The sequence below is a fragment of the Tinamus guttatus genome, unplaced genomic scaffold (assembly GCF_059628265.1).
Source record: "Tinamus guttatus ecotype Peru unplaced genomic scaffold, ASM5962826v1 Tinamus_guttatus_pri_ptg000272l, whole genome shotgun sequence".
Taxonomy (NCBI): Eukaryota; Metazoa; Chordata; class Aves; order Tinamiformes; family Tinamidae; genus Tinamus; species Tinamus guttatus.
This window is the reverse complement of record NW_028288806.1, coordinates 365,349-392,216: the sequence shown is the minus strand read 5'-3', so window position 1 is coordinate 392,216 and position 26,868 is coordinate 365,349. Positions and strand designations below refer to the sequence as shown.

The 26,868-nt window shown below is 48.2% G+C and overlaps 1 protein-coding gene across 1 annotated transcript in view; it reads right to left on the bottom strand.

The window, feature by feature from the left end:
- Positions 1–25,095, bottom strand: part of ARHGAP31 (Rho GTPase activating protein 31) — a 56,782-nt gene extending 31,687 nt beyond the window's left edge. The window contains exon 1 of the mRNA XM_010227467.2: positions 24,241–25,095. Within this exon, the coding sequence (XP_010225769.2) occupies positions 24,241–24,340 (100 nt within the window). The 5' untranslated portion in view covers positions 24,341–25,095. The remainder of the gene's footprint in view (positions 1–24,240) is intronic.
- Between the last annotated feature and the right edge of the window lie 1,773 nt (positions 25,096–26,868).

Below are 26,868 nucleotides of genomic sequence, written 5' to 3'. Positions count from 1 at the left end.
TGCAACTGCACTCCTCAGTTTCCAAGCCCCCGACACATTCCTGATATATTCCATATTTTGCTCTTTATTTTGTTTTCCATTTGGCAACGGACAGGCTCCGAACCAGCGTGAAGAAAAACAACTGTTCTTTTTTCTTTCTTTTCTTTTTTTTTTTTTACTGTGCTATCTCTGCTCCAAGTCGGCCCAGGTAGCGCTTATCATTTCCTCTGCACCACAGACCCCAGCGTGCATTCATTTCCTGCCGGCCAGGCCCACACGAGACGCTGACATTGTTTTCAAGGCCCCTCTCGCTTGGCCGCGACAGCGGTTATGCCGAGCAGCTCTTCCTGTTGATGTCAGGCCTCTCTTCCTCTCCGAGCAAATGGCCTTCCTGCCAGCATATGGTATCCTTTTCCATGAGGACTAGCAGGAGCCATTTTCCTACAGAGCAGCTGGAAAAATACATATAAAGGGAGCGGAGACAGGGCTGTAATAGCAGGGAGGAGGATTTTTTCTCGCAGTGTTGAAGAACCTCGAAATATCTCTAGGGCCCCTCTCCATAAGGAGAGAGAGGAAAGAGCAGAGGGCGAGACAACAGACGATGTCTCAGCGGTGCCGGTGTTTGCGAGCGCCGCAGAGATCTTCTATTAGCAGACAACATCAGAGACTAATTAGGGCTGCCGATTTCCCACTGCTAAGGAATGTAAGCGCACAAAACAAAAGCTACAGCCGTGGCTCCCGTGTTCCAGCGGTGCTGTCATAAGCTGCGGGAGATGCCAAGGCCTTTACACTGCCTTACGTTGCCTTCATTTTTTTTTTCTTTCAAATGGAGCAATCTCTCCTGCTGCCAGTAGTGTTTCACCAACAGCCGAGAGGCTGGATGCTGACTGCAGAAGGTAGCTTATGCCCAATAGCAGCGTTTCAGCCTGGCACCCAGCTCCTCAGACCACCACCATGCGGGCCGCTGCCCCACCGGGGAAGGGAAAACCGAACCCGGCAGCATTTTTGAGCTCCCTCGAGCAATTCCAGGGCTTGTGCTCATCCTGCCGGGAAGAGCTGATGGGCTTCCCCAGCTCCATTTGCTGGAGACCGAGGACAAGATCCTGCAGGGGAGGTGTCCACAAGCACCGATCTGGCAGGGCTCGCTGAGGGGGCACGGAGGGACGCGTGCAGAGCGGCAGGCGAGCACGAAGAGTGGATCCGTGCTGCCCTGGGCACAGCAGGTCCCACGGCGTGAGGCCGCCCCCAGCACATTCTGCAAGGCAGGAGAGCACCCAGCCCGTGTGCTGGTGCCAGGCTCTGCTCTGCTGCAGCCGCGGCCCCAGCGCACGTGACCGCGGGCTGCGTCGCGGGGCTGACGCGCAACAGGGCAGCACGCAGGCGGCACAGCCGGCCGCAGCAAAGGCATTTCCTGCCCTCGGGAAAGAGCTGCAACAACAACGCAGCTCCGGCCGCCTCCGTCGTGGGGCCAGGAGCTGGCTTGCACTGGGGCACGTTCCCTTGCAAACAGGAGTTGCCCCTACCCAGGACGTGAGGGGACGTCTACTCCGAAAACTACTGCCAAAGCAAGGGAAAGAGTTTTACTATGGGGCATGAGATGGGTTTAATATATATTTTAATAGAATATATTGTTATAAAATGATTTTCCTCTTTTTTTATCTGTCCCCCAGTCGTCTCCTTGTGTCACTGCACCAACTAAGCAGTTACATTTCCAGCCTGTTTTAACCAGGTGTAAGCTACCATATACGTTTACCAAGGCACTCCAGCTTTATGCAATTGTAGCCAAGAGCAGATGTGGTTCCAACTCTCGCAGAGGCAGCAGAGCTGCAAGAGAGTGAACCCGAGTGTAGTTTTCCTCACAAGCAATAAGCCTCACGCAGGGTTTGATTGCAAAACCTTAACTGTTGGCAAGAGCATGAGATGCGAGGGGGAAAAACCCACCTACGTTCTCACAGCAGCAAATGGCCAGGAATTTGCAGCGCGGGCATTTCAGAAAGCCTTCCTGGGGGCAAAAAGCTCGCAGTGGGACCATTCAGAGCCCAGCCCTGTACAGTTAAACTCCGCTGGAGCTTTGCCACCGCTTGCACATGAGTGGGACACAGCAGCAGAGGAAAAGACCTCCCTGTGCTCTTTGCTGTGCTCAAGCCTGCGTGGTGCCAGCTGCTTTTCTGGAAGGTGCTTAGCAGTCAGCAGTGCCAGCTGAAACCCATGAGCATTGAGGACATCGAGTCCTTCGCAGGCCCGGGCCCTATTTCCAAAGCTGCTCTCCGAGCGAAACCACACTTTCAGTAACCAGCGCTTGGCAGAAACAGATTCGAAATTCTGCAAAACTCACATTTTCCTCAGGAGCACTCCCTCTCCTTTAGTACGGCTTTCTATTCGTGAATGAATTACCTCAATCCCTCTTAAGCAGGGCACTGACCAGGAAGAGGGTGTGGGGATTATTAATGGAAAAATCCTTGAATCTTTTAGCCCTGTGCATGGCTATAGTTACAAGGAAAACAGGATACCACACTGCACATGGGGAGGAGGAAGAGAAAAGGAACAGAAACTCTAATAATCTACAGGGACCGACTTGCAAGGAAGAACAAAGTAATGGTGGTAAATAGGCACAGCTGGTGCAAATTAGGAGGGGAGAAACCAACGCACAATAGCAGTCTGCAAAGGGTATAAATACCATGGAGGGGGAAAGGGCTTGGTCTGCATGATCAAGGGGTTGCAGCTAGGAGTGATGGAATGAATGAAATTCTGAGGGGGAAATCTAGGTTGAATGGTTGGAAACGTGTCTAGGGGTGAGACAGAGTATCATGTTGTAGAATTGCCTTCTCAAGGGAAGGAGTGTGAAGGATGCTGCGTGGATATTTAAAATGAGGCAAGAGATTAGTCTGAAAGCCCTGGCCGCTGTGACAGAAGCAGAATGATCTTGCTGGCCTTCCAATGCCTGATACTATTATCAGGTAAGGCTCCTGGAGTCACAAGGGGCTCACTGGGAAGAGTTTGTTATCCTACTAAAAAAGGAAAGCCCATAGTGCCAACGTTTGCTACAGCAAGGGACAACCACGAGTGGCAGCTGGAGTTTAAACTGGATACTAAAGCACGCAGGAAGAAAGGCCGCTTGAAAATCTTCCAGCAAAATGATTTTCCGGGGGGAATGTGTGAATTTCGCAGAATCAAAATGTTTCATGGGAATGTAGAGATTCTGTTCCATTTTTCAACCAAAGAACTGTTGAAATATATTGCTTCCAGAAGGCTACATATGTTCATATCAATATTGTTATTTGCAATGTTACCTTTAGGAGAACTTTTATTTATGGGAAGTTTCTACTTTGTTATTCTGCTTCCTGATGAAAGGAAATCTTGAAGCGGTGAAAGATAGTACACCATGAAAAACAAAAGTGGAGGTTTAAAGGGCAGGGTATTTGCTTTCCTGTGCACACACACAGCACCGGGCAGAATCATTTCTTGCAAGCTGAAGCTGTGTGTGTTTCTTGACAACAAACAAGAGAAAAGGGAGGCAAATGTTCTAAAGTTTGTATTTCTGCCCTCAGGATACAAAAAAACACTCATTCGAAACCTTATTTGTATCTCCCATCCCCCATTGTGAGGATGAAACCCCAGCACAGCCTTAGAGAAGGTTCACTTCCATTAGCAAAAACCTAACGTCTTGGCAAAGAGTCATGAATTAGCGGAGGGTAAGTATCGTTCTCATCACATAGGCGCAAAACATGAGAAACAGAAATGAGCTGGTGTTGTGAGGACCTGCAGTGACTTAGTGGAAGAGCCAAGGCCGAAGCACACAGCTTTGATTCCCACTCTGTAACTAAACCACATGACCATTTTTCCTGTATCTGAATTCCTAGTAAACAGATTTACCTTTAAATGTTCAGAGGCTGGTGAAGCACACAGGGGCTGCAGCTGGTTTACCACAATCACTGACCCAGGAAGTCAAGGTGAAGATCTCAGATACGTTTTCTTCAGAGAAGCTCAATTCTTCTGGGCTTCTACCAAGCCAGAAAGACCCTCCCTAGTCTAAACTTCTGGCCAAAATTTGGATGCACTGACAAAAATCATAGGGGGGGATTTGCTTCGGGGAGTGATGACTAGATTCCTAGAGCAAAGTTTAGGTTTGGCTGTCGTAAGAGCCTGGTACCAAAAGAGCAGACCTCAGTCCCCCTGTGCCTGGGAATGTCTGGAACTGGATCCACGCTTTGTGGCTTGGTGTCTCTTCTATTTCTTTTCTTTTTTCTTTTTTTTTTTTTTCTCCTTGAATGGTTCTTTCATAGCTAAATACCACAATAATGGCAAGAAGCTACCCAGAGGCATCTGGGGAGAGGCTGCGTTATTTCTGATCATTTCAGGGAATGGAGGTTGCCAGGGGGTGGGAGGGGAGGCCTAACTTCACTGGATAAGATGTCCTGCCTATTAACAAATTAGTTATTTTAAATTTCTCACCTTCCCTCTCCTCTGTCTTCCTCCATCTCAACTCTCCATTAGTTTCCTTTCCTTGCCTTTCATGGGGCACTTAATTTTCTGCATAATTTTCTTCCCCTGGAGGCCAGGAAAACTCAGGTGTCAGCACTGGGATCTGGACCCAGGTTTAAACTACCTCCACAGCAAAACAAAAATGCGGTTTGGATCCAGCATTTTTAATTCAGGCCCCCATCTTGGGACTGCGTCCCTAGGCTGGATCAAAGACTGCTGTTCCTAGCCTTTGTTCCCTTCTCCATTCCCTTGAAATGTCAGCAAACGCGACGGTTTTGCTGATGCCACCAGGGTGGTCTGACCGCTTCCCACGCTGGGTGCACGGGCGAGGGAGCTGCGGAGCGCCGAGCAGCTCGCTGGGCGCCTGCTCTAGGATGTTGTTGTTCCTCACGCCAAGGCAGTGGCCCGAAGCAGCACCACTGCCGTGAAATCAAGAGCAAAACAACCCCCCTCCAGCCGCCCCGGCTCTCAAAGGGATGCACGGATTGCTTGCTCCACACCAGCAGCTGCCTGCGCTGTCAGGAGGGAGGAAGCCACCCCGGGAGCTCCGCACTCTGCTCGGCTATTGGCATGGAGAGCATCTCCTTCGCACGTCCCCTGCCTCCTCGCTGCTTGCAAGAAGGCTCAAAACGCGTGTGTTATTGCTGTCTCCTGAGCCAACAGGGCTATCAAAGCTCTTTGCTGCTGTTTGAGCTCTCCACAGCTTTCCAAACTGAAGTGGCTGCAGTGCAGGGACACAGGCACGTGCTGCTCCAGCCGCTTCCTGGCGCTCTGCAGAGGTCCCCAGAGCTGCTCTGATATGACCAGGCACCACCCTGGGTCCTGGCTGTCCCCTGCTCAGCACTGGCTACAGGGCAGGGGCAGGTGGCACTGCTGGCCATCCTGGCCAGGGTCCTTGCCTACCAGCCCACGAGAGAGCCCGTGATGAGCCCAGCAGGCTCCACCTGAGCTGTGGGAAGCACTTGCAAAATGGGTCTGCTGCTTTCCTAGCATCGCAGGGCAGAGAGCAGGGGGAAAAGATATGCTCTAAGCCAACTATCAATCACAGGCCATTTTTCTTTGCCCCTCTGTCCTACCACAGAAGCCCCTTTGGACCTGCAGTGGCTGGGAAGGATTGCTTGAGCATCACTGCCCTGGCCAGCCTGGAGCACTCCCATCAAGGCAGATCCTCATAGCGCTTCCAGGGTGTTTGTGCTGCTCTGCCTGCCAATATGCTGCAAAATATCAGCCGTGATCTCTCAGCCTTGCTGAAATAACATGTTTGGCTTCAGTATGAAGAGCCTGAGTAACACTGCTTTAGTGCACTTCCCTTCTGGCCATCATGTTAAGGATGTGACCATCATACTCTGGAACAAGCTGTGGCTCTTTCTGATCTGCACCCCTCTCAGGTTCAATCAATCTTGTTCTACCACAGGGTTTTGTCCCACTAACTATTACCAATTCATTTTCTCCAATTACAGCTGAGAAGGGCTCTGGCCAAAAGGGAATTTTGCAGTGTCTCCGAAAAGATCCTATCTGTCTGGCCTAATTTCAGGTTATTCCACAGCCAAACACTCTCACAGCAGACAAAGCCTTGTCTCCAGCCCTCCAGAATCTCCCATCCAAGTACTGTCATCAGAGCATTCGACCTGAGAGCTCCTCTGACACACACCCAACCCCACCAGTATGTTTTCAGCCATCTATCCCTCTAGAAATCCAGGCCAATGCAATCTACCTGTTTCTAAGTTGATGATACCACCTTCTTCAATGCCAACTGCAGGAAATTACAACAGTATTACATGATGTTGACATAACCACCTATATTTTTTTTTCTTTTTCACTCCTGATAGTTTCATTCTGGTGCATTCCTTGGATTTCCATGGAGCTAATCCATGGCTCACACTGGTGGTAACAGGGCAGGTGGGAGTGTTGCAGAAGTTTTCATGGGGGATATTTGCATGTGCACAAAGCCACACAGACCTTGCTTTTGCTCTGCTGTTATGTGGACCTAAATTATAAGCCCCTTTAAAACTGGAAACACTTGCTGCATGTGCAAATGGTGTAAATTTGAAGTGCTTCCACACCAGTTGGCTGCAGCATCCCGGATTTATACCAGCACCACTGAAGTCAGAAGCTGGCTCTGTGCCACGCAGCCTGTGCTTCTGGAGGAGCTCCGTGGCAAGGGGCGCTCTGCTGACATGGAGGCAAGGCACCAGAGTTCCTCAAGGTGCTAGAAAAGCTTTTCAGAGCCACACTGAGAAAACGAAGCAACCCTTTCTCTGCCAGCATCACGCTTCTTGTGGCTCGGTATGAGAGATCCCATGTGTTGGAACACTTGAAGGAACGCGCTGGCTACCAAGAGCCACACGCCACGGAGGGCCTGTGGTGCCACGTACAGCCGAGGAGCGCGTTTCCTACCAGGGCCCCTTGGCTTGCACGGCCCTGCAACATCTGTCTTTGCCACACACGTTTTGTCTTTGCCCTGCACATTCCTTTCTACTCCATAACCTCGCACATCAGGCGACAGAGGCCCACATCTGGCCCACAGGAGCTGAGCAGGGAAGGGGCTGCAGGGAGACACGCCAGCGCAAACATATGAAGTACAGACATAGCTGTTGTGGGGTACAGACCATGCCCAGGCACCCTGGGCACAGATGGTCCCAAGCTCCACGTGGAGTAAGACCCTGGTTTCACCGTCCGCGTAGCACCAACTCCTGAGTGCGCAGACAGCGGTGCACTGCCCAGGCCGCCCCAGGATTTTAGGACAGCTCTGGGGAGAGCATGAGGTGGGAGTGAGCTAGAGAAATCCCACAAGTAATGTGTTAACTTTGATCCGAAATGTTGGACATACTGGCCTGATCCAGCAGCGTAGCCTGGTATGTAACTTCTCTTTGGTTTTAAGGCATCCGGGCAGTTATTTGGGCAGATAATGGATGGATGGCTGGACTCAGGATGGAAGGGCAGATGAAATATTTCAGGTTACACTGTAGCCCTACTAACAAAGCGCTTGGGAGTCACAGGCAGGTGTGTATCAGCAAGCTTGTCCTGCTGAGAAGAAACAAAGGAAATGTTGCAAAAGATAATAAAGTTCCCAAGGATATTCTTGGAATTTATGAATCTGGCTTGCCTGACCATGACCTGAGACTACTTTATAAATCTCATCAGGAAGGCAGCATTGGCTGACAGAACACAACAGATAACCACAAAATCCAAAGGATATCCATTATGCGCTCAGCTAGCGACAGTTTAAAGCCTTTAATTTTTTGCATCTGTAGGCTCCTGGCCCGTAACATTCACTCTCTCTTCCCTTGGAGCCAAGCTAGAGACAGATTTGGATAAAGCCCTTGCAGCTGAACACCCCAAACTTCAGGCAAATTGAACTCAAGAGTCAAAACTTCAAATTTTGCCCTAATCAGAGTAGTTTGACCAGAATCAGCTCAGAAGGAGCATCCTCATCTGCCTCTTTGGGCAGGAGACAGCAGAGAGGCTGGTGCTGGGCTCCCAGGGTGAATCCAAGCAGTCTCGGGAGGGTAGATGCAGAGACATGCAAATCCCAGGTGCCATTCAGACCACTTTCGTAGACCTGCAGCCTGGAAGGCAACAGACGCTGGGGCTATTTCTTCTGATTTCAGGCTTGGTTAAGGAAATTACATGCTTTTATTTTTGGTAGCGCTTGGATGATCTCAGTCCCCTTTTACCTGATGGCCTGGGTGCTCCCAATATGTATATTTATAAGAGGTTTGAAAAAGAGAATTGGAAAAATATGAATTTGCAAAACAAGAATGTTACAACCTTACTCATGAAAAGACAAAAGCCATCTCCACACACACAAAATTAGAAGCAGCTATAGCAAAATACTTTGAAGGAAAACAGTGGTGATTTTTATTACTGCTTGAGATGAGTTCAAAATGTTGCAGACTTAAACAAAGCAATTATAAAGCCAGGTATTTAAAAATATTTAATGATTCACAGTCCTCTGTGAGATGAATCAAGTACCCAAACACTCTGGGGACTGCAAAATCCATCAGGAAACACAGATAGATGAGACATGCCAAGACAGGAAGGTTCAGGGCTGCCACTGGAGAGACAAGGAACAGCAGGAGGTTCCCGCAGCTCCTTTTGGGTAAGAAATGTTAGTACTACATGGATGTGTACACTAAACAAAAAGGGGAAGAGAAAGAGAGCGCTAAAAAAAGGTTTCTGCAAGTCTCCTGCTGTTCTGTGTCTTTCTCACTTTGCTCTGATCTCCATGTGCATGTCACCGGCTGCCAGGATGACTGCTTCCTGCTTCACGATTGCAGATTTTATTCTTGCTATATAAAAGGAATCCAAAGGAAATTATTACAAATGATTTGGCCACACTACTGCCTCAAACGATTGGAAACTATTTTATTCCCCCCGCCATTCTCTTTTTTTCCCTTTTTTTTTTTTTTTCCTGCTTTAAGAGGAAGGTTAGATGCTATCGTAAACGCTTTCCAGGCTCGAGCTCCGGCGGGACGATGGCGTGCGGATGGCAAGGGAAGAAGCCGGCTCTAGCCCAAGGCACCGCAGCAGCGCGGGCCGTTGCAGGCAGCGTCGTCGGCAGCGGCTCGCTGCAGAGCTTTGGGTGTAGCGAGGCTGTGCTCATCCCCCAGGCACTCCGTGAAAGAGGCAACTGTTCCGCACTGGGAATGTCGGGAAGCCTCTGGCTGCTGGTGGAGGCTCCCGCATTAAAGCGCCATTGTGAGGCCTTCTCCAGCGGCCCCACTGAAGCTCCCCCGTGCAGCCCCCGTCTGCCCCGTGGTTTGGGAAGAGGCGAATAAATAAATGTGGTTGGTGCTGCGAACAACAAAGACTGGGGGAAGCGAGGAAAGGAGAGGAAGCAGCAACAACAAGAAATGCTCTAATGTGCTGTGTTTCTGCACGGGCAAACAGCAAGGAGTTGCTTTTCTGGACTCCTTTGTCTTTCTGACTCCTGGATCTCGCTGTACTAAGGGCTTTGGGATGCTAACAAACACCCTGCAAACACAAGAAGGGGTGTTGGTGCAGGAAAAGGGCGTTGAGCTCGTGCTTAATCAAACTTCCTTGCATTTTGATAGCTCCTGCGCGGCCACATGATAAGTCCGTCATCTCTTTGTCTTTGAAACTTTTCTCCGCAGCCTCCAGAGCTGAGGTGCACACATCAGGCTGAGACCTGGATCCCAACATTGGCAAGCAGCTGCAGGGTTTCATAGGTCAAAATAACACGCCAGGTTGAGTTCATCTCCCCGCACTGGCAGCCTATTGCAAAGGGAGTCACACACCACATGCTCTAATGGTGCAAGCTTCTGTGAAGGAGGCTGTGAAATCAGAGAGGTTGTGACTCATGGCACCATCGCGTAGGCTTCCAGGAAGCTGATGCACTGCGTGCCCGCAGCGGGCAATGGAGCTGACAAAGTCGGAAAGTTAAGTATGGCAAGTTTATCCGAGCGAGACAGAGCTGGGTTTGCTCACAGCGATAGGCTCTGGAAGTGCTCAGAGCGTGAAGCTCCTCTCTGAATCAATTAGACGCCAAAAGGAGAATGTAAAAAATGTAGTTAGCTGATGAAAACCTGCATCCCTTGCGTTGCAGTGATTCACTGGCGTTTCCTTGCCCTTTCCAAAACCGCATTTGTTTCTGGGGTTGCAAGTAACCAGAAATAATTCTCTCACCTCTTACTCCTGCTAAGTTTTGGTAAGAATTTGAAAGAGGCATTTTGGATAACAAGAGGAGTTGGCACTCCAAGTGTCTTTGCTCACCAGTGATTCTGATTAACATTATTTCTGTCTAGCCTCTAGGCTGTACGCAGAAAATCATCTCTTCATTTCCTCCGCCCATACCACCAAAACTGCCCTTTCTGGTCCTCTCTCTTCTACCACTCACTTGTAGTTTCCAGTTGCTCCTATATGATCACATTTGCACTCAAACCTTTTTTTTAACCAACCTTTCCCCCTTTTTCCTCTTCCAGTTCTACCATATTAGGATATCCTCACATGCTTTCTCCATCCTACCTTTGTCCTTACTCCCTTTCCCCACTCAGTCCCTCTGGTCTGCTTTTTCAATTCTCTGCCGCAGTTCTGCCCTAGCCCTTTCTTTGCACACATTGTCATTAGCTTCTATGAACATCCTCAGGCCAGGCCTGCCCCAAACCCCAAACATTTCACCTTGCTCCCAGAGACTCATAGGTGGCAGTCATTGCCATGAGTTGGTAATGACCCACGTCCCTTGAGGAGCCAAGAGAAAGCTGTGCTGTTGCATCTACTCCCTTCTAAAGCAGAGGCTATAAAATGGGTATTGCAGACTTGCAGAAAGTTCTTGTAGCACTTTTGTTTGTTTGTTTTCCAAGATTAGCAGCATTAAAGACAGCATCCTGGCCAAATGCCAGTTTAGGTAATCCCTTCTGCTGTTGCAGATAGATGCAATTCAAACACAAATCTGAGCAACTCAACCCTCATCCTAGATGTGCAAACACAGGGATTTAAAAAGAAAACCAAAAGGTACAATGACGAGCTGCTTACATCAGCGCCGAGTTGCCACACTGGTTGTTGGATGAAGGAAGTCAGGCTGAGGTGCAAAAACTCATTTCCTACATGAATGCTATTGCCCCTTTTAAATCACTAGTAACTTCCTCCACCCAAGGCATTCCACAGCGGACGGCACTGCCCAGGGCGGGAGGGAGGTGGTTTCCAAACACTTCAGGCAGCTCTGCTGCTGGTAGCTCGCAAACGTGCTCCGCTGGAACTGCTGACACACATCAGATTCCCGAGCAATGGAACCGGACCAGCCAAATGAGCTCAAGGAGCCATCTGGCCAGGGCCGCCGAGCCCACGTGCCAGGCCCTGCCTCTTGCTCCCTGGCCCGGGAGAATTGGACATTGTTCAGCCACTGAATCACGGCTCTGTTGGGCCCTGCACTGGGGAGACACTCAGCATGCAAGCGGCTGAAGGAAGGAGCAGGTCGGAGATGGACGTCCCCCTTCCTTTCCCTGGGAATAAACAGGAGGCTTGTGCACAACCAGCACATCCCGACACAGGCAGGGCAACGCGGGCTGTGGAAGAGGAGGCGAAGGGAGAAGCCCCCTCGAATGCCTCCCGTTCGAACCCTACTGTGTCACGCGTGGCCATCTTCAAACTCAGGGTATGTTTTTTTCTGCCCTATGCAGGTTTTGTTCCAAATCAGTGTGCTGTAAACTTGCAGGCAGCATCCGAAGCACTCGCTTTTGACCACCACAACCCAAACCAGGAGCACAGAGCACTGCAGAGACAGGATGGCACTGAATATCATGCGCTCCAAACTCAAGATAAAGCAACTAACACTACTACTATTCTCTTTCCAACGAGGACCAAAGTGGGAAAAGGGATAGAAATGAGGCACTTGGACAGCTGAAATATCTTTCCTTAAGCACTAGAACTGCAGTCATGGGTTTTTTCACTGATCCTTGAATCATGGGCACATGAAAACCTTACATATTCTACAAAAAATCTCTGGAAAGGGTTAGGAAAATTTTTTCCTGGTTTCTGCTATTATCCCAAGCAAATGTTCAGGTTTCCTTTTCCCTTTCCTACCTATGCTCACCTGAATTTGTTTCATAGGTACAGATTCTTGTAAAAAAATATGATCTTATGAGAAAAGAGCCTTGCTGCCACATTTGGTCCATCTGCTAAATCATTCCACCATCCTTCAAAGAGTTCATAACTGTAGGAAGAGATGCATGAAGAAAACAAAATCCATAGCAAGGCACCTTTACTAGGCAGGGATAAACCCCAGAGCCCTCAGGATCCAGAGGTGCAGTTCAGGTTGGTCTCCAGTCCGCAGTAGCTCACGCCAGGAGTTCAGTGAGTGCCTTGCATCCCAAAATACTTTAGAAACTGCAAAAACAAGAGTCACCCCCCTGCTCCTGGGCTGGGAGGTAGCTGCTGCGCTGGGCAGAGCACCACGGAGCCACTGTTCAGGTCGCCGAGGGGAAATAAACCACAGCTCTGGCTGAAACTGCTTGGGGCAAGGGAAAGAAGCAGCACTGCGTGTGCCTGTGCAAAAAGAAGCAAAAGCTAATCTTCTTTTAAGGGCATTCGAAGTGCCAAGGCCCTTTTTTCATACTGCATCCAAATGCCAGCATTGCAGTTACTTGCCTAACGGATAGCAAGTTTGACATCCTGCACAACCTGCTGCCCTGGAGCAGCAGCTCTTCTTGGGCAACTCCCGTGCAGGCACTAGCCAGACATAAGCCTGCTCGGGGCCTAATTGCAACAAGGGCATCTGAACGCTAAATAATGACCTGCTTCTTTAGCTGCCGCATTGAGGAGTCGTCAGTAGTACCCAGTTAATCTTCTCAAATCTCATTATTGCAGCAGAGTGACAGGCGGGCATTTTAGAAGGCTAGAAATGAGTGCTAATTAGGACTTCCAACCCCGCGCTGCGTTTATTCTGCTGGCTACTTCCCTGCCTGGGTAAGCCTGGTTATTAGCAGCAATGGGGAGCTGCCTCCACTGCCACCACGCGCCACCCCTGGGCCCTCCCTGCCCGACCACATCGCTCCCAGCCTCAGGTGGGACCCCCAGGTCCAGGCCGGTGGTACCTGGAACCGAATCTTCCTGACTCCGTCTCCTTGTGCGTGTGGATTTGCACAGCCAAGCCAGGGCAGCAGCGGGTGACTGACACTCGCGATGGAGCCAGGAAGGACGAGTAATGGAGTCAATAGATCAAAACCAGCTCTTCCCATTTACGGCTCCTCAGCCTGCCCCAGGCGCAGATGCTTGATGTATTGACTTTGGCAACACGCGCATGCTGCCATCCTGCCAATACACTTATTGAAATGGAGAAAAAAAAGAAACGGCTAAGTATGGAGAGACTGAAAACATTTGGGGGGAAAAAAAAAAAAAAAGGAAGAATCCCCTACGCACTCTCTCTAACCCTGAGCTTTGCCTCAGGCTAAAGCCCACTTTCTTTTTAGAGGATCCAAAATATTTGTTTTAACTTTTTTTTCATTGCATTCCTCTACCTTGTTGTACTTCTGGTTTCCAGCCGAGCCTGGAAGGGAGAGAACAGAATTATACAAGGAAGTCTGTTGCTCCATTTTTCTGGCTTGATTAGAAGCAGAAGGTGCAATAAATCTTACAAGGGAGTTTGTTCTCATTTAGTCTCTCATGTATCCAAAATTACCTGACCAGAGAAACAGCGAGGAAAAATGCAATACCAACTGGAGAACACTAGGAGGGGAAAAAAAAAAAAAAAGAGAGAGAGAAAGAACAAAATGGTGAAGCTGTCCCCCACCTTGGATTTTGCATGTGCAAAGAAAGCAATGCAGTCCTCCTGACAGCTTTTTTATTTGCCACAAATTGAGGCACTGACACCAGAGCGCGCCAGAAGGAGGGCTTATCCTGCCTGATGACACCTCTGAACCGCTTGAGGTTTAGCTGCCAGCACAGCACACAGCGCCGTAATGAAAGGCGAACAGAAAAACAAGCAGGAGTTGCCCATGGAGCAAAGGGTTCGGTTGGCCCCATCTGCAACAGCGCAGTCAGGCCCGCTCACTGCTGGAGAAAGTAAGTGCAGAACACTCACAGCATCAAAAACATCCGAGCTGTAATATTCAGATGAAGATTATGGAACCCCGCCCTTTCCCTCAATACATGGTTTTCTAGGTTTGCTAAACCAGCAATTTTTGATAAGCCAGTGAGTATTGTCAGTGGCCACTGCGCAGATCTATCCTGGGGCTCACGCTGAGCCTTGCATGAGCCTCTCCTGTCTAACACCCTGCAAGAGGCAAGTTAAACGGCAAGTCAATGTTAGGCAAGTTCCCTGCCTGCTTGGATGTTCAGAGCCTGTCTTAGAGATACAGGTCCATCTCCTTTAACCATTTCACCCTGTGACAGCATTTAATCATGTTACAAACCCAAGTGCACACTGCAGTCACAGATGGGAGAAAGCATAGAATGGCATGAGATGTACAGTGGGCTCTGCATTTGGTTTAGGTATTAGTTTCTGTTCTTTCTTTAACTATTCTGTGCTTTACAGAACCAAACAAGGCCGCCTGTTCCAGATGATGAATCTTCAAGCTGCTTCTGCCCCCAGGGAGCACAGGAGATAACAGCATTTCCAAAGGCATTTAGGTAGTTGAGTCATAAATGTAGAAGAGGGCAGGGACAGGAGCTGGAGATAAATGGCTACACACCCCACTCAGCCGCTCGGGGCAGATTTCCAAGCTGAGAATCCCATGCTGGGTTGCAGGGTCCCCTTGCCCTTGGCCAGTCCCTGCGCTGGAGAAGGGCAATGTAAAACAGCCACCCCTAAAGGCAGAAGTCTGGCTGCAAGCTCCCTTGTCCGTGCACAGCATCACTAGGGAGGCTCTATAACCGTTGGCTTAAGAAAGGTGTGCTGCTTCACAGCATTAGGTGCAGGCTTTCCATTATGCCTGCACAGCTTTCATAAAATGCAGCCTATCAATGTATCATATAAAGCATACATGAATTTGTTTGGGCTGGCCAGCAGCAAGACTGCAGAAACAATTAAGGAACAGGAGCCCTTTACGAAAAGCCAATGCATTTTTAGCATTAACCCGGGCAGAAGGGATCCTTACTACCCAATTGCATATTCCCAGCCTCAGTTAGGAGACCAAGGCCAATTCTGGTAGAAACTAAGCTACTAGTAACAGTTTCTGCTGCTGCTAAGGTAACTCGTTCTACTCTTCCTTAAGTTATTTCAGTACAAGTGGCCATCCAGCCAGGCCAGCATCGCTTGGCACTGGGGCTGTCACACGTGGCATCCGTTGCTGGCACCAGGATGGACAATGCTGGTGTGAATCGAGGCAAGGCCGTGCTTCCCAAGGGGGATGAGGGCAACTGGAGGAAAAGAATTTAAGGCATGTGCAAAAGTGGAGGTTCCTCTTTTCCTTTTGGTGCACTGTTACAGTGACGAGGTGTCTCCACCAGGCTGAACACAGGACATCTAATCCAGCTGCAGAACTGTGTCCAAGGCAGGAGAGAGGGACACTGAAGAGGCCGGGACTTCCCCAGCCACTAAAGTGGCATGTGCTGGAAGACCTGCGTTGTCCAGAACTGAACTCCCCTCTCTCACATGCACAATAGCAGCCTGGATGTGGCGCTTGGGTGACGACGATGGTTAGTATCACTGTCTCTAGCATTATGACGTGTAAGGGCCTGAGCACTGGGCAATAAATGTGGTCTAAAGCCTGTGCACTTGCATATCTGCAGTCACTTTGGCACAGAAGACTTGAAAGTCTGAATGTGGTCTCAGATAAACACAGAGAACAGAGGGCTACATTATTGAATTAAGTCTGAAAGTTAATAATACACCCAGCACAGTTGGCCCACATTATTTAATTTAACACTAAATTCAATTTGCATTACTCTGTTCTCTGTCTGTATCCATCATAAACATGCTGCAGGTTTTTGTGTTGACAATGCAGGACACGTTCACTGAAGTTATCAGCAGACAGGCTGAAGGCTCTGCCATATGAACAAAGAATGGTTGGGCTCGAGGCTCTGGGGATGGACACATGAGTTGCCCTAAAAACAAATATCAGGAGAACTTATTAGCAACATTTACTTTGTAATAGGGATCTGTAGGTTTTCAGGACCAAAGCTCTGACTAAGTGCATCTGGCTTAGGACTGGCAGCAGAGTCAGATAGGTCTCCATGCTTTAATGAACCTCCATTTATATTTCACACTCGGGAAAACTACATCTGGTGCGGATCAGAGATCCAGGGCAGCAATGATAGGAGCAGTCGGTTTGACAGCCATCCCATCCCATGCCCTTCAAAGCGGGGCTGGGTATACTGTTACCAACAGGCTGTTTTCATTTTCCCCTTTACAGTTAAAGTAAAAACACCAGAACATAAATCTTTGGCGTGACCATGCTTTTGCCAGCTAATGTTGGGTCTGTAGAAGCACATCACATATGCAAAGTTCTGGTTACAGATGCAGCCTTCCTAACATTTTGTTTGGCCTGAGCTCCCCAGACTAGAACCAGGTTTACATCAAAACTTCGGACTCAAACTGTTGAAAACTGGGAGAATCTCTCAAACTACTTGTTCAGCGTATCTGTAGCAGCCTATGTTACACATCCACCTTGTCCTGTGCCAGTACTTTACCCAGCGCAGACATGTCCCTGTGCCTTTGAGAGTTGTAATATCACAGACACTGAAGCCCCTAGTTGTTTGAAGTCCAGATGAAATCGGCCGTTACCAAGAAAGAGGCAACATTTGCTAAACCGAAATATGTTTTCCAACCTAGAATCTGCAGGCAAGACACGTGACTCAGGCCACTTGCTGGGGCTGGGAGGGAAGTAGGATCAAACGGGGGACACACGTGCCTCCTGCGGCGCATGGCGAGGGCGCAGCGCCGAGCAGCTCCCTGCTAATCCCAGGGTGCCAGCGACAAAAAGTCGGCACGGGGCACGGAAGGGAGCCTGCGGCACGCGTGTTTGACTGCAGCCACGGGGGTGCCCTAGCCAGCTCCCAGGAACCAGAAACAGATTGAGGAAGTAACACAAACATCATCCCAAGCGAGGAAGAACAGCAGAGCATCAGAAGCCGACAGATGGCTGCTGCTCCCCGCATTCCCAGTGTCTTGTTGTTCTCGCTTTGTTGCCATAGAGGCTGGTATCTGGGACTCATAACATGATGTTCTGCTGGTGAAAGTGGGTGGAGAAAATGCAGCCTCTACATTCTTAATAATTTCCCCCACGCTACCCATTCTGGCAGCTCAGCTCCTCACTGCTCTCTGCTCCCTGCGCGTGTCTTGGCAGACCCTGCATGGCCAAGGAGTTACCGGCCCTGCCAGGGGAGGTTGCAGAGCCCTTCCTGCCCCAGTTCTGCGCTGCTCTATCACCAGATCCCCCTTTTCTGCCCCAAGGTTCGAAGCCTGAGTGTCCCTTCTCCTCTTGTCACAAAGGGGAGAGGACACAGCCCTGAATGCCCGTACAGGCTGCATGACCGCAGCCACGTACAGATACCACCCAGCGCAGGTCAGGAGGCTGCTTAGTGCATGAGCAGGGGGATTTACAGAACAGGCTGCAGCAGCAAGTCTAATCAGAGAAGGTGACTGTTGCCCTTCAAGGCAGCACGAGAGGCTGCTCTTGTCTCCTTCTTCGCCCATTCCCCACCACCTTCTCCCCCCGCAGGAGGAGCAGGGTTTGCATAGCCTCAGAGCGAGGTAGGTCAGGAAACTGATCTCGATTGAAAGCAACCTGGCCAAAAAAAGAAGACGACAAAAAAAAAAAAAATCTCTTCTTGAGATAGAAATCCCCAGTGCCACAGTTTCTAATTTTGAGAGTAGAATGAGCGCAGCTCTTCATCCTACAGAAGCAGATTAAATGAGCGTTTCATTTTTCCAAGAAGACTTTAAAAATGCCCCCATCTTTTCTCCCCACGCTGTCACTAACAATCCTTCAGAACTCTCTACATGCATTGCTAACCAAAAGCAAGAGCAGACATTCACTTAGAAACATCTACACAAGGAAAGCATCTTAAAAAGAAGTACACTAAGCAGACACAGATGTATCCTTCCTTGTGGCACCTACATAAATTTACAGTGTCTAATTCCACCTGGGAACCCAAAAATACATGCAGTGACCCTGTGCAACCCTTATGTACTAAGCTCTGCTAGGCAAGAGGCATGTGCCAATATGCACCCAGAAGCGGCAGGGGCTTGCGGGCACCCACGTGCACGTCCGTGGGCGCCGTTATCTCACAAACATATGCAGCTGCACGTACAAGCGTGAGGAAGGAAAGCTGCATGACCCAGCAAAGCAGCTTCACATCTGGGCAGCAGGTTTCACAATTAGCTCCAAGGGAAGACTGTCCTCAAAGCAAACTAGTTTCTTCCTGAATGGCAGGTCTCCTTATCCATCTGAGCATGGATGAGGCAATTTCTCAAGGAAATATACAGCATCAACATCAGCAAAAGGGTATGCTAAAGGTTGTCCCAAAACAGCTTAAGAGCATCCAGGGTCACATTTCCTTTGCACAAAACATATTATTCTTCAATTATTGTTACCATTTTTTTTTCAGAAATACTTGCCTACACTACAGCAGCTCTCAAGAATGGCTGAAATGCAGCTTGGAGAGCTAGCACAAGCCAGAACTACTGCATTTTTCATTTAGTGACAGTGGTCTAATAAAAATTTTCTTATCTTTCATTCAGATGTAGTTGTAACAAGGCAAACGGACATGGTACAATCATGTAGAGTAGAAGAGTATCATATGGGCTACTCATACCACAAAATAGGCTTTGGGGAAGTCACAGAAATAGGGCATGAACACGTGTGGCAGATACTAGTGTTGGTAAAATTGTCAAGGAATCAGGGTAAATGCAGACTAACTGAGAAGGAGAATGTAGGAGCTGTGCAGCTATGGCCATATCACGTAATGGGGGACTTTGCAACACACCAGCCAGGGCAAGGCCAGAACAGGTCTGAGCCCTTCATCTCCCACCTGAGGCAACCCAAAGCCAGGAGGAACTGAGGCAAAAAGCGGAGAGAAATGGCTGGGGTTCTATAGTCAAGACTGGCAAAAACAACATGAGGTGAGTAAGTGAGCCAGGACTATTAGCATTCAAGCATTAGATTTATGTCTACCTCCACATCAACATTTCAGCTTCAAGAAGTCCCTTCCCTCATAGCTACATAGGAAAGCTTGAACTCATGGTCCAAGCATAACTATGACACCAATCTCTACCAAGTCATGAGACAGTGAGCAGTGGCTTGGAGAGGTGTGAAGAACACCATCCACCTTAGCTGTTGCAGCTGTCCTCAGCATTAGACAATACTGTATTTTAAGGAGACAAGCAGGAGCCCATCCTCTTCGTCTGACGGCATACCCTGCTGCTTGTGAAAAGAAAGTGCTTCCTGCTCCTTCCAAATAGTCACAGTGCAGGGAAACCACATGATAGCGCTAAGTCTCAAAAGCAGAACCACCACATCCATGTACTTACATCCCCACATGGCTGTATGTCAACTTTTCCCTGACTCAGCCACCCCCAGAGCCCTGGCCCTTGGCCCTGGCCCAGCTGAGGGGGTTCCCACTGGCACAACTGTCTCCTTCCTCATATTCAGGGTTTATAACAGCCCTGAATACCCATCTCCCTGCCCTGAATAACACGGTTCCCATTTACTCCCCAGCCTCCAGAGAGTGCTGCCAGCCTCTTCACAGCAGAGTCAGAGCTCTCCACCATGTCAAGGAACCTCAATCAGTGAGCTCTTTCAAACACCTTTAATGAAACAGCCCAATTGCTACGGCGAATAACAACCTAGGCCTACAGCCCAGCACAAAGGGCTCCGGGTGCTACCTGCTGAGGATGAGAGCCCAGGGAACTGAGCAGCATGTGGGAGAGGGTCAAGGGGAAAAGCTGAGCTCATTGCATCCCAACCAGACAACATCAGGCAGGAAACAGATGTGCAACAAACCACTGCGGGGTGCAGCAGCAGCAGGCTTAACCCTCCAGCAAGTGGGGGAAGCTGGGACACGGAGCTGACTTGCAGTCTAAGAGCAAGGCCTCTAATCTGAGATTTGACTTTTTGCTGTACTGATAGCACCTCTCATCCCAGTGTCTAGACACCATCATTTTAAAAATGGAGAAAATGATTTAGTCTTCCTCTGGAGCAAAGGTGGGTTTGGGTTGGTAGTGGTTCTTGCACAAAAGCCTGGACTATCTTTTGTTAGTGTAATCAAACTTTTACAGATGCTGTGGCAGTTTCCATTAAAAAAAAATTGAAAGTGGTACCTAGCTGTGTATCTAATATCCCGGTATTGACCTCCCACAGTTAGAAAAACTGGGAATAATACCCATTTTGGCTTAATCCCTCCCAGTTTAACTGCTTTGTCTTTTTCAGGCCACTCCTGCAACGCTTCTGCTAGACTACTCGTCGTGACTCTTTTCTTAAGCAGTCCAGACTGTCCTGACCCAATTAAGGTTCATGCACAGCCTTGAGTCTTGTCTTCTTTGCCAGCCCATCCATCACTATAAAATTATACCGTTGTTATTACAGGAACAAGGGGCCTGACAGGCAGCTCCCACTGACTGCAGTAGAAGCGCTATGTGCTTTTCTCCTCTGAAAACCCGACTGGTTACTGTGAGGCCAAAATACGGCTCTAACTTTAACCCTTCAGAGCTAATATCTGTCTGTTAGCTCCATTGCACCAATACAGCACTTAATAATGTTTGACACAGAGTGTTTCAGGGAGCATTAGTGCTAACTTCTTCCTGCCCTCTCGCATTTTGCTGAGGATGCCTATCCATGCTCAAAGCCTGCTCTGTAGTGAAGCTCTGGCTTTCCCAAAGATCACTTGTCTCTGTGTATAAATTCAATATTAGCAGATATAGAAGAGGGACTTTGTGAAATCAGTCATCTTTTACTCATCTGTATTGCCAACCATCCTTCTTTTATCATGTCTTATGTGAGCTTTTCCTCAAATCCGCTGGTATTAAAGAAGTTGTTTCAGAATTTCAGTATGGAGGAAGCAATCCTGACTTTCCCCCAAGTTTCTAGTCCTCTTGGCAGTAAAGGCTTGAAAACATGACTCAGATGTACATTAAAGTTTCAGAAAAGAGCAGAAAAAGAAGTCAGCACTGGTCTTTTATTTTATCTTATGATTTTTGTGGCCTGACACATGATTTTAAATGCTTGGGAGCACTGATAGCAGTCTGCCTCCAAAAAGGGCATAACAAATCTCTAGGCCAAGTAGGGTCAAATGCAGTAGTGACAGGAACTGCCTTAAAATATGTTTAGTATATCTGAGCTTCAAGCCAAATACCAAACAGCAATATCTGTCCATCACCATTGACCTATATTAGATCTCATAAGTCAACTTACAGGATAAAGGTTTTGTATCTCATTTTTAATCTCTTAAACTAGCCCTCTGTACCTGCCATTCTCACCTCTCTTAAATACTGTGTGTTTCTGTACTTGTATAATCACAAAGCTCTTTATGACTGAGGTTGAAGTACGTCTCATAAGGGAGATGGCAGCATCTTTTCACCATTCACAGAAACGCATCTGTCTCTGAAGTTATTAAAACCCATTGCAAGTTAATAAACAGTTAAATGACAGGAGAGGAAATGCTGATACCTTAAGCAGCACATAATTCTCTCCGCTGGAATTTGGCAAGGACACAGGGACTAAGGTCCTTACGGAAAGCACAAGCTGATCTTCAACAACCACAAGCATGTAGAGACTGAAGTGGTCCATTGCCTCTGCAAAACAGCACCCAGGTAGCACAGCACCCCCTAACTGCAGTGGCTGTGCACTAATCCGAAGGGGAAAGAAAACAGATTGAACCATCTGCACCGCCTCTGACCATCTCTAGTGCTCTTTGCCATGTCTCCCCCAGCACTAGGCAGAGGGGATCTCAGTTTCTCTTTGTCCACGCAAGTATGCAGGACCAGTCACACAAAGCCACACGGCAAGGTGGCCTAAACCCCACCTGACCATGAAAGCAGGACCAATCTGATTTATGTCCTGCCTGTCCTACAGCCTTATCTTCTCTTCCAGTTAATCCTTCCAGGCGCTTTTCAAAACCTGTTCTCAGAAAGGTCCACAAGCAAATGTTTTGTGGATAGCAGCCAAAGTGTTCTGCTTGCTCCTCATCACTCCCAGCCATTGGCAAATAGCCTTGTATTCTTGCTTCCAAGCAGGGAACCACTACAGCCTGCATCTCTCCGGTTAAACACACAGTGCTATCTAAAGAAGAGATAAAGTTACCTCTCTACATCTCAGTAAAGTTCCTGTCTGCAGGAGTACTGGCTTGCCACTGAAAATAATCCTTAGCAGAAAAAAAAGTCTGTTCTCAAACTATCTCCCATACACTAGTCAACCTTCTAATCTTTTCCTGTTTTTCCATAGTGATAGGTTGGAAGTTTGTAAACTCTTTGTGACACCTGACCCCTCATTTCTTCCCAAAATTCACCCTGGCATACTTGGGTTTATTTCGTCGATCTTGAGAACACTAACAGCAAAGCAAGGAATACCTGTAATTCTCTCACTGCTTCTTCCCCTGCTCCAGGATTTCAATTGTACCAGTCAAACTTACAACCTTCTCAATAAACACGTAACAATCGAGTCTTTCATTTCATGATCCTACACCATTGGGCAACAGGACAAGCTATTCAGCAAATAACAGTTTTTATAAAGGGAAAGGAACTTCGTTTTCTACCCCCAGTGCTCCTCTGAACAGCAGAGATAAGTAGGTTGGAACTGTGAACCATCCCACAAACAAAACTTGAGACAATGTCCTCTTTTCTCATGGCCGAAAAACTCTTTAAAAAAAAAAAAAAAAAGCTATGGGACTTTCTTTAATAAATTTTACTGTCCTAGCATAATTTCAGCTGCAGTAATTATGTTCCTCCCTCTTAAACCCTCCTTGCTGCTTCAACCAAATACACAGTCTGTGCCTGCATTCCCCAACCTGATTTTTGGTGTTCCTATAAGCAACTGTAAATGGTTTCCACCAAGGTAGCTCTGTTTTAGTACTCAGCGGAATTTATGTACCTGTATCTTGCACTGGAAAAGGGTTAACGGTCCCTTAAGTCCATTATTTTTGTTATTTCAATTCAATTCAATTGCCATTCAGAGCTCTTATATGTGTTAAAATATACAGTAAATTATTACTATTGACACAATGAAATCGAAAGACTGATCCTCCCAAATAACTAAATAAAAATGCATACATAACATGTTGATTTAGCAATACATGTCTCTTCACTGTGCAATGGAAGGGACTGCTGCATTATGTAGTCCATCCCTCAGCCAGTGCAGTTCCACCCTGTACTTCATCAGCCATGTTCATCAGCAAGTGAAAGACCTGATTGTATGGCCCTCCTCGTACAAAGCTGACATTGCTGCTAGAAGCTCTTTTGCTCAGAGTAGCCTGACTTTGTAAGAGTTAGTTAATTCAGGCTGGAACATAATGCTAACATCAGGGACTGGAAAAGGCATGTATTTATTTTTCCCCTTTCTAAACTGCTAGTCTTTCTGTATGCCAAACTTCCAACTGCTTCTCTCATTTTCTGACCATTAAGAAAAATTGTCCTGCCTCTTCCTTCAACCAAGAGTGATCATTTTTAACTCAAAACCTTCTGATCTTACTGGAGTTACCTCTTGTCTGGGCTACTGTATTTTTATCTGATATCTGGGCAAAAAGGAGTCGGGAGAAGGAGGAAAACAGGAAAGAAAGACAGCAGAAAGGGAAATGAAAACATTAGCACACATCTCACTCCTACCTCCTTCACCACCGCCGCCACCACCCAACAGCCCTGTGCCCGTTCTCAACGCAGCTGTAAGGGAGTAGTATGGGAATCAAGGAGGGGCAGATGGGACCTCTAGTTCCTCTTTAAAGGCCCTGGAGCAATCTCTATTTTCATGGACTTCAGGAGAAATTCTAAGCCTGGAAGGAGGCAATGCTAAGTCTAGTTCCCTCCAATTTGTAGGTCTAGATCCCTAACAGCCTACTACTCCCTTCCTCAGGGCAGGAGGAAAGGAGAGGGCATCACAATGTATGACTGGACATCTCTGCCCACGTTCACACAACCTGAGAGCCCTAATCCAGCTCTTTCCCCCCGCACCGTGTTATTCATGCAAGGGTCATGCAGATGCGTCACCAAAGCAATCTTCTGCTTTTTCATTCATTGTGAGTAATTAAGCAATGACTCCGCTTCCCGGGGATAACACAGCTCCAGGTCCTCTAGCCCTCTCCCTTGGGAAAGTTTTCATTTTTAGTCCTACCAGTAGAGAAGAGGACACACGTTCTGCTCCTCCGCAACCAGAGTGAGAAAAAAGAGGCATTTACCGTCCTGCCCAGAGCTCTCCAGGTATTCCGTCAGGTCACAGCCGAATGCGCTCGCGGCTCCCTTCCTCTTGAGTTTCTGCTTGGCTCCCTTGTTCTTCATGAGTTTAGTCCCAAAAGAGGTTAGTCCCCCTCCTGCCTTGCCCCCCTCCCCCCCTCGCCTCACACCGGGCGACAAAAAGCTCACTTTTCTCCTCAGACCACCGCCCGTGTCCCGCTCCCAGGGAGCAACATCGGGGGTCCTGTACAGCGTCCAGGCGGAGAAATAAACATCAATCCCCACCAGATGTTGGGCTGCTCCTGCGGCAGAGGAAGGTCGGGGCGAGAAGAGGTTCCCCAGCCGTCAGCAGCAGAGATCATAGCCCAAGCCCGGAAGGGTTCTCATCAGAGGGAAGTGGGTGGTGGACGAGCGCCTGCATCGGAGTTGGCAAATTGGGGGCAAGCGATGGTGGAGGGTGCCTTTCCCTCAGAGCTGTCCCAGGACCCTCCGCAGCCACCCTCTGGGTTTTGTCAGCGATTCTGTCGTTGCCTCCAGGAGAAAACTTCCCAGTTTGATCTTCCTTCTCTCGGCTTCCAGTCCAGAGGAGACTGGAAGTTCAAAAGGACTAATGAAAAGTGACCGGGGAAGAGGCTGCACAAGGCTCCTCTTTGGCTCCCCCCCTTTCCCTCCTCCTGCCTTCAGACAGTTAGAGGAATGAAAAGCCAGCTTCCTGTCCTGACTCCGTCTCTCTCTCTCTCCCTCCTTTCCCCCGTTTTACAAATCCTAGGATTATCCAGCTCAAAAAAAAAAATGCTGAAAGGAAGTTAGCTGAGGAGGGGGGCGGAGGACGCTTTTTTGGCAGTTAAGTGCATGTGTGTGTATGAAAGATGCTGAGTGAAGGCGGAGAGAGGAGTTGTGGGACGGGGATGAGGACAGGGGGGAGGAAGAGGGAAAGCGTGTCCTGACAGTCAACAGATAACGGACTGCCTAAAAGGAAATCACTGCTCTCCGAGTGGGAGCCGCAGCTCGAGATCAGAAGCTTCCTGTGCTAAAAACGCTCAGCTTTGAAAAGGCCCGAGGAGGGGCTGGGGAAGAAGAGAGAGCGGGAAGGGTTTCAGCCAACGTCTGTCTGCGCTCGCTGCTTCTTTTGCCATAAGACATCTTCCTGCCCTGGAACGGGACTTTGCCACTTCAGGATTTGCCTTCCTCTCCAGAGGTACGGGCTGGAGCAACCAAAGTGCAAGAAGGGAGCAGAAAGTTGGGAAACTAAAAAAGGAGGGAGGAGAGAAACCTTCAGCTCCCTCCTCCCAGCAAGCAGAAACAGATGCCGTTATGGCTTTGAGTTCATGTGCTTTCAAATGAGCTCCCAGAAAAGGCTCCCATTGACTGAAGAAGGGTTTAGAAACATGAAACCGAAATCACCCAATATCTAGTGACAAGAAGTGCCTTTTTAGTCTAACCTTTAGTGCCCACACATTACTGCTTACAGTAAGAGCAGACACTCATGCTTTTTCCATATTTTTCATCCCAGAAAGTCAGAGCTCTTTACAGAGCTGGGTATGCTGGTGGGCCACACACATCCTCACGTAGGGAGGCAAATTTAACTTTGATAAAGCTTCACTGCCCCCTCTTGCTCCAAAACAACCATAACTGCAGGGCTTCAGTGAAAAATAAACAAACAAATACAAAGAGAAACATGCTGCTTTTCACCAAAAATCAATAATGTGCTGACTTAAGAGAGGTACAGTAGGTTTGGAGAAAAATTGGCCATGAAATGGGAGAAGGAATCCCTTAACCAAATTACCTCCTCGAATCTCAGGTCCATACCATCATGCCTTAATTTTTTCCCACAGACCTCTCTGCGAAGGTCCTATTCCATCCCTCAATTTTGACAAATTAGTGTTTCTCAGGGAAATCAAGCCTGCATCATGATCTGATTGCTGTCAAAAGCCATTTTGGTTCTATTTGCCCATTTGCTAATAGCATGTCTTTATTTTTCTTTCTTCTTTTTAATTTCCCGTCCCCACCCCACCCTCGCCCCGCCTTTTTTTTTAGTGGGTGGGAACTTATGATATCCCATAAAAAGAAAAAGAATGAAAAAAAAATAAGAGTAAGAAAAAAAAAGACCTTGAACATTTTTAACTTCTATTGTATGGTTTATCATCACATTTATCCTGATTATCCCCATTTTAGAGCAAGATAACTGAGGGGAAAATGTTTTACCCCATGGCCACTGAAAGAATTGGAGGAAGAGGAATATCACAGAGAAGATTTCCGGTCTGTCAGCTCCCAGCCTTTGCTATCTCCCCTTTTTCCCAGGTTAAGGGAGAAAAATAAATAAATAAATAAGACTTTCAGCTAACAAATGAGCACCGGCTCACAGAGATCTTTGTTGCTCACAGAACACTTAAAACTTCCTTGAATTTATTCTGGACCTCTTGTAGCGCCTTGATGTTAATTCAGCATATGGGATCTGCTCCTATGACACAGCGATGCCAAAGCCATCGCATGCCCCAGTGCTTCCTGCCTACCCGCCAAGGGGAGCGGTTCAAACGGCTCTGGCAGCTGGCTCAGACAAAACAACTCACATCTGGATGCCTTGCCAAGCTGCACCCTAGCGATGCCAGTGGCCTGTTGGCTCCTGTCAGAGA